The sequence below is a fragment of the Delphinus delphis genome, chromosome 4 (genome assembly GCF_949987515.2).
Source record: "Delphinus delphis chromosome 4, mDelDel1.2, whole genome shotgun sequence".
In the NCBI taxonomy this organism is placed as follows: domain Eukaryota; kingdom Metazoa; phylum Chordata; class Mammalia; order Artiodactyla; family Delphinidae; genus Delphinus; species Delphinus delphis.
Window position 1 is genome coordinate 75,413,432 of NC_082686.1, and position 12,376 is coordinate 75,425,807.

Below are 12,376 nucleotides of genomic sequence, written 5' to 3' on the forward strand. Positions count from 1 at the left end.
TAGAAGCACTGGATAATTATTTAAGAGGTTTGAGGGTTTTTTCTTTTTCTGCTTAGAAACTACTAACAGGGAAAGTAGAATGAGAAAACATGGTCCAGGAAGTATATTTATGGTTGTGTGTGATAATGTTGTCAGAGCTGAAGGAGTGTCAGCATTTTCCTTAAATGCCCTCTCTCCAGGTTTTGCAACTTGGAATTTAAAATGAGCTTTGGACCACAGCTAAACACGCTGGGTCTCGGACAAAGGAAGACAATTCCTTCTGTTCATGTACTGTGCTGGGCATAGTTGAAGGAAAAAAAAAGCCAAAGTTTTCAAATAAACTTGTTACAGTGCAGGGCTTAGAGAATCATTTTTTGACAAGCTTTAGAAAACAAAACAGGCATCATTACCATTCCCTGCTCAATTTTACAGGTCCGCTCAGAGAGCCAGCTTCTGTCATTATACGATGTATGCAAATAAATGCGTTCAAGGAAATCCCTTTCTTTTCTTTTCACTGAGAGCTTCTCTGAGTGTGAATTTGGGTGTGGAATTTGTGTTTGATGTGTGGGACAGGTGTCTATACCAACAGAATTTCTTTGTAGGTGGTGGAATGAAATTGCCTGCTAGATTGGACAGTAGGAAAGCCAGAAACAACGAAATCTATGGATATTTTAAGCCGAGAAAAAGAAAGACACAATCCTTTATGTTGGGAACTTATGTGAAAATGGATATAAAACACCTTGTGTTCAGGGTGCAGAATATAGTTCTGTTTTGAGGTGGATCCTTACAGGAAACTAGTTCTCAGTTATTGCATTAATTGAAAAAGTATCACAGTCTTAGGTTCTCAGAGCTGAAAGGCACCTCAGGGGTCAAAGCCTATGCTCCTTACCAACTCGGCGACCTCTTCTGGTGTAACCCTGACAGATGGGTACAGGGCTGTCTGAACACCACCCGTGATGGGGAGTTTACTAATTCAGAAGGCAGCATATTCTGTGCAGAGCGGCTCACGTGGATAGAAAATGCTTCTGTATCCTGAGCTGGAGCCTGCATTTCTGTAACTGCCACCCATCTCTCCTGGTTCCATCCTCTGTAGCCACCCAGAAATAATATAAATTAATTTCCCCTGTGACACACTTCATTTAATTGCTCACAGAAAACCAAACCGAACGTCTCCAGTCTTCACTGATGAGGTATTGTGCACCCTCCCCGCCGCCGTCAGTACCTGACCCAGCACCCAAGGTACATACAAGACAGGATATGGATTGGTGTAGCGGACCCAGAGCCTGGCCTTTTGGCAAGTTCAAGGGCTAAACGGGGACAGTGCAGTGTCCAGGGATTGCTAAGAGGGGTCCCACAGTTTCCCCAGAACAGTGGATGAGGTTAAGTCATTTGTAAAGAAATAGGATTTCTAGGGCAATTATTCCATTTGCTTTTTCTTGCCTGATGTGTGGAGGTCAAGTAGACTTAAGTTTCCCCAAAAGAAGGACATATTGAATATTTAGACTTAATTTTTTGTAAGTTATTTTGTCATAAAATTTATTCAACGAAGGGCCTTCGCTCAGACTTTAGAAGACAGAGAAGAAAAGGTTTTTTTTGCCACGATGGAACTTGAGCTTTGGGAGCTGATTGTGTATGCGAAATGCTAGGTCAAGTGTAAAGCTTTCAAAAGTGAGGGAAGAGATATGGGAACATATGTATATGTATAACTGATTCACTTTGTTATAAAGCAGAAACTAGCACACCAGTGTCAAGCAATTCTTCTCCAATAAAGATGTAAAAAATAAAAGAGATTGTTGGTGTTTTTCTGGAGGCTCAGTGGTTGCTGATAACAGCGCCAGGGAGGTTTGATGGAAAGAACCTGGGTCGTAAATCAAAGACCTGAGTTTGGGGCCTGAGCCAGCCACACGGTTCATTCATTTACTTTCTCCTTTATCAAACTTGTATTGAACACTTACTGTGTGCCAGACACATTGGTGATCAAGAGAGACATAGTCTCTGCCCACAGAGAACGTACACCTTTGTGAGGGAGACAGACAAGTTATGAGGCAGCTACAACGAAGTGATCGAGTCAAAGGCAATGAGTCTATAAGGAGCCTCCAGGACCTACATGGGTGTGGGGAGGGGGCGTAAGATGTTCAGGAAAAGCCCTTAGCAGGAGATGATGTCTAAATAGAGAGCTGACAGACAACAATTAGTCAGATGATTTCACAAACATCACCATCTCTCTGAGCCTCAGTTTCTTATCTCTAAAATTGGAATAATAATCACAATCCGGACCAACCTGCTTTATTCAGTAGGTTGTGAGGATAAACAGATTTATGTGATAAGTGCTTTGAACCGGAAAGTGTTCCACCATTGGAAGGAAGACAATTGTTAATAATTGTTATCAGATACTGTTATCTCCCATCCTAGAGTCCATTTTCTTCTTTCCACAGGTACAGATTTGGCTTCCTGGGGCACAGCAGGAGCAGAGAATAAAAGGACAGATTTGGGGGCTTCCCTCGTGGCGCAGTGGTTGGGAGTCCGCCTGCCAATGCAGGGGACACGGGTTCGAGCCCTGGTCTGGGAGGATCCCACATGCCGCGGAGCGGTTAGGCCCGTGAGCCACAACTGCTGGGCCTGTGCTCCAGAGCCCGAGAGCCACAACTTCTGAAGCCTGCATGCCTGGAGCCCTTGCTCCGCAACAAGGGAAGCCACTGATGAGAAGCCCGTGCGCTGCAACTAGAGAAAGTCTCACGCAGCAATGAAGACCCAATGCAGCCAAAAATAAATAAATAAAATAAAAATTAAAAAAAAAAAAAAGGACAGATTTGGGTGATTTATATGCAGTTTCTGCACAGCTAGACCACCTAGGTCCCCAGGGGCTATTAGGGCACAGGGTTCAAGGAGAGGGTGAAACGAGCCCCCATGAACCATGTGAGTGTCAGAGAGGTGGGGCTTCACCCTGGGGTCACCTTGTTGGAACTGAATAGACTAAGTCATGACTTATCCACCCTGCTCTGGGGACCTCACTAACAATTCACTGGCCTAATCTCACAAGAGGTAAAATTAGCAGCTTACCCCAGATGGGGTCATGTGCACCTGAAGGACTTCGTGAGATACCCAGGAAATTCAGCTCTAGTCTGGATTACTACCTATTAGTGGCAAAAAGCTGTAGCTAAGTAATTCCAAATGTCAGCAATTCCTGATATATTGAAATTTAAACTTTCAAGATCAATGAGTCCGTTTTGCCCAAGGACCACTCTCCTCTTGTTTTTATTACGATTCTGGTCCAATTTCCTAGCATTTTCCACAACCCCTCTGGTGGCCTGGAAACATAAGAAATACTTACTAAATTTGAATTTAGTATGAGAAATAGAACAGCATTGCCTCTACTATATAGGCAGGCCTCTCCTTTGCTGTGTCCAGTTCTCCTATCTCAAAGTGAAGGCGGTGGATGGAATTTATCCCCCAAGTCCCTTCTGCTGTCAACATTCCACATGTCTGTGGTGTTTGCCTCTCTTTTTCCTGCCTACATTTTCAAATCATAAGAAGCTCGGGCTACCTCCCCTGGTTAGACTTTTATTGAAAATGGAACTGCCCAAGAAGGCCAGATCTTGTAGCCTGGGCTGCTCTCAGACCAGAGAATCTTTGTTTAAAATTATATTTTGTTAATCCATCATGTGGGTGTGGAGCTTACTATTTTTAATGCATGGACTGCACAGCCCAGTTATTCATGGCTGAGAGTTTGCCACAGAACTTGAGAGCCATATTTAAAAACAAACAGCCTCAGAGAAGCAGGCAGAAGGCTTCTCTCACAAGCTCATACAATTTGGGTGTGGGAAAGTAAGGGGCCAAGTTCTGCCTCTAAGTGGGACAGCAGTTTGGAAAGGCAGTGAGTTTCTTTGGTCTGTTGGATGCCACACAAGCAAGTAAAGGAACGACCTACCTTAGTGCTTATTTAGATGGTACACTCCATTGACCTTTCCTGAGTCATCTGTCAAAACTCTAGAAACCTGCACTTTTATTACAAGTCCGAGACACTCTTTAGTTATCTTCTAATAATTTTCTCTTTCTCTTTCTCTTCACCTTCCTCTCCATTTCCCTTCTTTCTCTTAGGCCATATAACATACACAGGGAAAAATAAAAGGCACACAAATAGAAACATTTCATTAAACTTAAGCAGAAATACCTACATTTATAAGAACTCAATTGATCGTTGGGAAACCATAGATAGCTTGCATTGAGATATTTAATTGTAGCAAAAATCAACTAAATGTTGACTTCCTGGACTTTGAGAGATGGTATTAATTTGTTCATTCATTCATTCATTCAAACACATTAATTAAGGTCATAAGATGAGCCAGGAAATGTATTAAATGTGGTGTTTACAAAGGTGAAGAGACAGCACTCCCCCTTGAGGAGTTCACAGTCTACTAGGTTAAAAAGTCTCCCAAAAGGGGACTCTCACTATGAGAACCGTCCTGTGACTGGTCATTGGCCCTGTTACTACATTAATTTGGAAGGATGTTAGATGGAAGCTGGCCATGTAAAGTGGTCTGGACCTTCTGAGAGCTTTCATTCTACTATACAGCCTAATGAAGGGAGGCTACCCAGTCAATGATGGGTTTTTCTTACAGCTTAAGTAATTCCAATTTGGCGGATGAACCAATCTTTGGCAAAAACAAGATACTTCAAAAGAGATCTTTTCTTTTGGTTCTGTGGATTGTGAAGAACATCCAAATCTTTTAAAACTAATTATTTTAAATTAGAAGAGTAATACAAGCACATGTAAAGAATTGTAGAAAGGGAGTAATACAAAATAACCAGTCACTCATAGGTAATCACTGTTGAAAGTTTCTCTCTTTAACTCTTATCGTAGTTACCATTACAATTTCTGCCTATTGATTTATCAACTTTGGGTAACATCTATTGACTCCTCACTATGGGATATGAAGTATTAAGTGCAATTGTAATATCATTCACAACCCATCTTCCACAACATTCTCAGTTTTTGTTAGCTATATTTAATTATTACAAAGAATATCTTTGTAATTTTAATACCTCTACTTCTTGATTTATTGAAATTAGACTTCTATTTATTTCCTGCTATGTCTGGTTTTCCTGTTTTGTTTTATGATTATGATGTTTTTGGTATTTAGTTTGTAATTTGATTTAAAAAAATTTAAAACCAAAAAAAAAAAAGTCTCCCAAAAGACCAATTCAGGAAATTACGGTCTGATCCTCTTTCCCTATTTTGACAATTGGACAAGGGATATTTATATCATCTTATCAGAGTTGTATAAGAGCATATAAAAGGTATTTAGTTTACTATTCAGGACATTCTCCAAATACATAGACTCACTGAAGGTCAGTGATTCATAGAATTCGGATCTGGCTGATGGAAAGTAAACAGAAAATGTAGAACAGAGAGACCATTTGTTGACTCCCTCATTCAAAACATCCAAAACCCAGGGCTGAGGCCCTATAAGGCACAATTCCTGCTAACTGTTTGTTTTATCTGTATGAATACAAGTGTCACAAGGGAGGAGCATTGCCTCATTCACACTTTTGGAAATTAACAAAGAAAAAGTGTCTTGACTTTTTTGCCTGAATTCTTTCAAACTGTATTAGGTTGGAGGTTGTTGCTTGCATGGGTGAACTAGAATCATTCTGATCCATGAAATGACTGTGCCGCAGCCAGCTGTCTCACAGATGCCTACCATTGATCATGAGAGAAGCACTGACAGATGGGAGTGGATGGATTTGTGTTGGAGTTCCGACCGCTTGCATAGCTTATCCCACTGCCCAGTTAATGATAATACCCTCTCAGATGAGAAGTCAGGGCAGCATAGCAGACCTGCAAAAGCCAGAGTTTTAAGTAGCTCCCTCATCAGTGCACCAGCGTTCACGTGGACATGTATCCTTCCTCTTTAATATTGAGTAGGTAAGAAAGCTTGTTTCGAAGAGAAGGAAACCAAAAGCAAAAGAAATTAACTGGTTATGCCAAAGTTCTTCACTCATCACTTGGTTCAATAAACATTGAGGACCTTCCTGCAGCGACAAATCTGAAGATGAGTAAGGTGTAGTTCTTATCCTAGGGAAGCTCATAGTTTGAAACTTGCATTAACAATGATAAAGTAGGGTCAAAATTCATCAGAGGCATATGGAAGTTTCTGAAAGGGTGCAGTGGAGGTTCTAAGGAGGAAAATGTTGCCATCAGCTTGGGGGAGGAGGGTCTTAGGGAAGGCTTTCGAAAAATGCATGTTATGGAATTGGCTTTGGTACAAAGTTGGGAAGGGAGTAAAGAGGAGAAAAATCCAGGAGGATGTCAATACCCAGATCTGTGTTTTGTAAAAATCACCATGGCAACAATGTGGATCGGTTGGAAAGAGGAAAGAGTTAAGTTTACAACAACAATAGTAGCAGCTAACATTTAATTAAATGTTTATTATGTCAGGCATTGCACTTAGTGGTTGACCCACTTTATTTAATGTAATCCTTGAAACAACATATGAGACAGGAATTATCATCTCCATTTTATAGGGAAAGGCACGACAGAGCCTGGACGAACAAAAGAGTTTGTATTATTGGCCATGAGAACCCAGGTAAGAAAAAGCTTTTATCTTATATCAGGGACTGTGGGATAGAGATGAGTTGGATTTTGGAGAATTAGGGAGGAAGATAACCTTTTTTTCTAAGAACAAATAGGTCTCCTTAGTGTCTGAGTCAAAAACCTCATAACCACTGAAAACACGTCTGAGATCCTATTCTGTCTAAAGGACCATGACTTAGTAAAATCTGCCTTGTCAAGTGAGTATGACTCCATCTCAGGAACCATGTCCTTTGGCTTATCCCTGTCCACTGAGATTCTGGCACTCTGCCTGGCAAATAGTGGACGCTCGAATTGTATTTGCTGTAGGAGAGAATTTTCACCTGTCATTCAACATTCATTGGAACCTGGGGCAATTCATTGTTCTTCCCCCTCCCCCACACCTACCCTTGAGTTTTCCTATCTTTATATTGGAGGGGGCTGAACCGCATTAAGTCATTGTATGTTAAGTTTAATAGGCTGTTATCCAGGAAAAATTAATTACCTCGGGCAAAGGTTGGGATACTTTAGTGGCTAATGGGCGTGTCTATACGGGACGGGGTGGGCACTGTCTCTTTTTTTTTTTGATACGCTTAATCATATCATATTTGGCAATCTGTGCAGAAATGGCAGAAGATTGGTTTATATTCCTTAAGGCAGGTTCCTTCACCACCTAAAGTCTTTGGAGTTCTAGAGATGGAAACGCTCCCATAGGGATGCCCTCGCCCAGGACACCGCCCTTAAAATCAGACAGAGGAAGGCTCCCTTCATGAACGCGCTTGGCAAGCCCTGCCCCCAAAAGGGGTGGAGGTAGAGAAAGAATAGGTCTACACCTCTCTCGTCTGCCCGAGTACAGATTGGCAAGTGGCATAGGCGCGCAGACCTCTGCCATTTATTTATTTTTCTTTCCACTGGGTGCGCTGTCCCTTTAAATGGGGGACGCTGGTGCTGGCTCCGTAACACCGGAGCCGGCAGCTTGTTGATTTCAGAGCTGGTGAATTTCACATTGTTTCCACTTCACTTTCCTCGCCCGGGGGAGGCTCGGGTTGGCTCTACAACCGCTACCGCAGTTGCCAGCTAGGTCCAGGGGAGGGCAGAGACCTGCAGCATCTGGGCGGGCGTGGGGCCGCAGGGAAGGGTGTCGGGGCCACACACGCACTCTCGCTGCAGTCCAGATCCTTCTGAAGCCCGGACGCCCGGAGCGCACCGAGCCGGAACCGCCCGCCTAGACGCCCGCCCGCCAGCCCGCCCACGGGCCGGGGTCACAGCCAGGGAGCCGGCGAGGGGAGGAGACCCAGGGGGGCTGGGTGGGGGGGCGGGGGTGGGTGCTGCCGCCGCCGCCGCGGAGCTGCTACTCGGCGCGTTTTGTATGAAGATGGCGGCTCCCACCGCCAGCAAGGCAGCCTCCCTGGGCTGTAACAACAAGCCTGCGTTCCCGGAGCTGGATTTCAGGTCGGGAGCTCGGGTGGAGGAATTGAACAAACTCATCCAAGAATTCACGAAGCACGACCAGCGGGAATATGACGACCAGAGAGCACTGGAGATTCACACAGCCAAGGATTTCATCTTTTCCATGCTGGGTAAGGAGGAAAAAGAGGGAGGGATGTGTGTGTGTGTGTGTGTGTGTGTGTGTGTGTGTGTGTGTTTGTGAGTGTGTGTGTGTGTGAGATGGGAAGCGGGGTAAAGAACCCATTCCCCCTTCTCGCGCGCTCTTTCCTTCTTGATTTTCTTCCCGGAGCCGCCGGGTGCCTGGGGTATAACCCATCTCTGTTCCGCCTCTTCCCTTCTTTCTCCGCGGCAACCTGAGCTGCCTTCCCTCCCCTCCCTACTATACTTTGTGCCGGGTCCCTTTTCCACCCCAGTTCGCTGGCTCTTTTGTTAATTTCTCACCGACGGGGGCCTGGAAGGCAGGTGAAGTGTTCGTGGTGAAACGTCTCACTGTTTGGGGGAAGCCCCTGGAAGCCGCGCGGTCCAGGTGAGAACCGGCTGCGCCTTTCAATTAAGGGATTTGTCTCCAAAGACAAGGACCTGCTCCTTCCCAACGCCGAGTCTCGGGTCCTCTCCAGAGCTCGGGGCGCGGAGACAGCCTGGGGCTCTGGCTCGGCGCCGGAGCGACAAGTTGCTCTCTAGTCTCGCTTGCGGCGCGGCGCTGTCAAGTCGGGCCCCCGGTGGCCAAACTTGTTGGGTGTTCCCTGGTAACCCGCTCAAGTAGGCTGGGCGCAGGGAGTTCCTGCAACTTTGATTTGCAAGTAGATTTCCCCTTGAAGCGGTCGGAAGCATTTCCGGTGCTTCTCCGGGCTTCTTGCTGAGCTCGGAATTTCTAATTCCCAGCTCGAAAACGACCACGCTCAGATCTCTGACCCCGAGGAGCGCCAGCCCCTTCCTCTTTGTGTGCTATGCACCGGCCGAGAGAGGTGTCCTGGGTTTCGAACCCCGGCGACGTCCGGGTTTAGAATAATGCCGCCCCTCCCACCCCCCCAGCCTGGCACCTACAGTTCCTTACACAACTAAATGTTGTGTAAAGAAAAATAATTGAGTCAGGCCGGGGAGACCGAACCCCTCCCCAAGTGTCCTGTCGTTCGGATTAGTGCTGTGAGTGTCCGCTGCTGGGAGCCTCTAGCGTAGCTTGCGGCTCCACCAGTGCAACTCTGCCTGAATGCAGTATGTGGCCTGGCGGTGAACTCTCCGCAGAACTGGGACTCCAGTGTAGCGCTGCCCCACCGCGTGTCTCTGTGCGTTCGACAAATACATTCGTAGGCAATTTTCCAGGTAGTGGGAAATTTAATTGAAATAGGTCTTGGACCACAGAGGAAGACTGAGCTTTTGCCTTCCTCCTGCCGTCTACTTGGATTTCAGCCGGCTGTCTGCTGTCCTTGCTGGTTCTATCATCGGGTATTTTCTCTCGGTTTGCTTCCTCCCCACAGCCCAGGTTGGGGGTAATACAAATTGTACGTGTGCCGGCGGTGGGTAGTAACGCTTTGGGAAGTTCGATGAAGCATGTTAAAACTTGGGGCTGGATTTTACTTTTTGCTCCACACTCCCCAAGTGTATCCAAGGTTGTGTATGGGGTTGAAAAGCTCTCCTTTGAGAAATTCGACCTTTCAACTAATATTGAATTAAATGTGGTGTGTGTGTGTGTGTGTGTGTGTGCGCGCGCGCGCGCGCGCGCGTGCGTGTTTAAATAACTCCCTAACCTTGCGGTGGGAAGCTTACAAAGCTTTCAGATCTGAAAACCAGCACAGTGATTGTCAGAAGGGTGGGGATACACAGAGAAGGCTCAGGGCAAGTTATTTAAGTTGCTTAATCATGTCCTTTCTCTTTGACGTATATAATGGGAGCCTGCCATTGTGTTGTTATAGCGCCGGCCTCAATTCCAATGTCTCCTGTCCTAGGTCGTTCACTAGGAAAAGGTGCTCGGTCACCATCAGTCAGGATAGTCATGGAAAAGAAAATGGGAGGCTGTGGGGAGGGGTAAGTTTAAGTGCCCAGCTCGTGAGGAAATCCTGTGCTAACCCCATGGCTGATAACGCTGATTTCTCAAAGCCTTTACGAAGGGTGAATTACTGCGGGTGCTTAATTTATTTTGTGTTTAATGTCATGAGTGGCATGGTGTTGACAGGTAAACGAAATTCCCTTTTATTCATTTTTACCCAGTTGATCTTGCGAGAGAAGTCTTTCTTGCCCCCTGGGAATTTGATATTTCCACCTGCGGGAGAGAAAATTCAGGAGAATGTTGTTTAAGCCTCTTGCCCCTCTGGACACTAGCAGGCAGATGGCGAAATGAGCTTGCCTGTGTGTGGTGCTGCATTCATTTGTGAGTTGCTTGCTTTCCTTTAATGAGGTGCTGGCTGCTCTAGACAAGTGAAGGTTTGGCAACAGCAAGGGTCCCTGTGTGGATTTACTTTTCCTAAAGGGGATTTTCGCTTGGCTTGAAAAAACAAAATCTCTTTTTGTGCACTTTGTTTCACTTGCCGCAGTCCACAGTCTTTCATGAATATGCGAATGATGTGTCTTAATGACCCTCAGCTTGTTAAGGTGTTAACAGGGGTGGCACCAGGCCCTTATTTCTGGGAGCTTCTGGGGGGTGGGTGTGAGTCCTCCTGGCTTTGTTCTGCTTCTGTCTGAGCGGCACCTGAGGATTGTCGACAGCCTGAAAACATTATCCCCTCACACAGAACGAAATGGCAGAGGAGTTTGGTGCAAACCTCTTTAATGGAGCTGTGGATAACGCTACCTCTGTTTTTAGGCAGCTGGCAGGGGCAGCCACTTTCTGTATGAGATTGTTAGCCTGGACTAAAGCCCCCGCCCACCGGCTTCCCAGATCCTTTTTGTTTTATCGAGATCGGAGGCAACTTTACTACGCAGAAGGGCGAAGTTGTGGTAGGCTGTTGTCATAAACGGTGACCCGTCAGCACCGGGAAACTCCACTGTCCTATCAAAACAGGGGTCTGCCTAGTCTGTGGAGTTGATCTGAGCCTGCTGCTAGTCACCCAGCTGTCCATGGTCTGTCCTGGCCTTCTCTGCTTGTCCGGAGATTCTGATTCCTTTGGAGGCAGGTATTTGCGGGAGTCCTCTAGACTCACTATTTATTTCTCTACACCTTGGTCTTTCAGGAGAATGATTGCTGTTATTATCTAGTTAATATGTGAGAGCCCAGATTGTGGGAGAGGCTGGCAGTGCATAATAAACACCATTTATCAGAATTCAGGGAAATTGCCAGAGTTCATTAATATTTTAATAATATTTGGTATTTGCATAATGTCTCTGCCAGCTCTTTTGTTATCTTCATTCCCTGGTGAGGTCGCATGAAGACTGGTTGTGTCCCCATTGAACAGATGCAGAACAGGGGTTATGAAGAAGCTAGAAGAGCCAGGAAGAAATAAGAAGTCACTTCCCCTTCAGTCCAAATGGTTGGTACCATGGTGTGGTCATTAGAGTAGTTGTCACTTACTGACTGCCTTCTCTGTGCCAGGAACTGCACACAACCTTAGGAGTGGTATTGGTTTCCCATTACGCAGATGAAGATATTGAAATTTACTAGGGTTAAGAATCATCCAGGGTCCCATGGCTAATAAATGGAAGAGATGTTGCTAAAACTCTCTTGGCCCGATTCTAAGTCTTCTTCTATCAAGAACTGAGGTATTAAATCCAGAGGAGGGGCTTTGTTTAAAAAAAAAATTGTCTCTCGTTTCAGAATTTGTTTCTGCTTTCAGCTGTATTAGGGTAAAGTCCAATCAGCATTTGACACGAGTTCTGGAGCAGTCTGAGTTGGAGTATTTTATTCCGTAGAAAGATCATTCGTTTGAATTTCAGGTTAAGACACTGATGGTCATTAGAATAAAATGTTAAAATCTATAGTTCCTGTCTCAGTCTGCCTCTTGCTGGCTAGGTGGTCTTAGGTTTTTCATCCATTAAACACAGATAATAGTATTTTCATCTATTAAACATGGAATAATAGTAATGCACTGTTTCAGAATTATGTGTGTGAATATGAAGTTATTTTGTAAACTGACAAGGAATGTATATATGATTTTATTATTTATTTAAAGAAATGGGCATTGTTAGAAAATCTAGTGAACTTACACTGGAACTATTTCTGCAGCTTCCTATCAGAAAGACTATAGAGAATGATTAGAGGTGACCTAGGAGAATATAGGCTCTGGCTGGAGAGGGCATGATTAATTCCAATCCACATTGCCATTTGTTAAGTTCATACTGTATGCTGGCCCTTGTGCTAGCTACTTTGCATAAATATATTCATGTAATTTTCTTCCAGAAACTTTTTAAGGATACATACCATCATGCCTGTTTTAGAGGTGCAGTAGG

The 12,376-nt window shown here is 44.9% G+C and overlaps 1 protein-coding gene across 2 annotated transcripts in view; it reads left to right on the plus strand.

Moving 5' to 3' along the window:
* The first annotated feature begins 7,919 nt into the window (after nt 1-7,919).
* Nucleotides 7,920-12,376, plus strand: part of MB21D2 (Mab-21 domain containing 2) — a 105,040-nt gene continuing 100,583 nt past the window's right edge. Inside the window, exon 1 of one of the 2 annotated variants that reach the window (XM_060009954.1) lies at nt 7,920-8,130. In XM_060009954.1, the coding sequence (XP_059865937.1) occupies nt 7,920-8,130 (211 nt within the window). Of the gene's footprint in view, nt 8,131-9,060; nt 9,283-12,376 lie in introns of those variants that run through there. The other variant, XM_060009955.1, reaches the window with a different exon arrangement.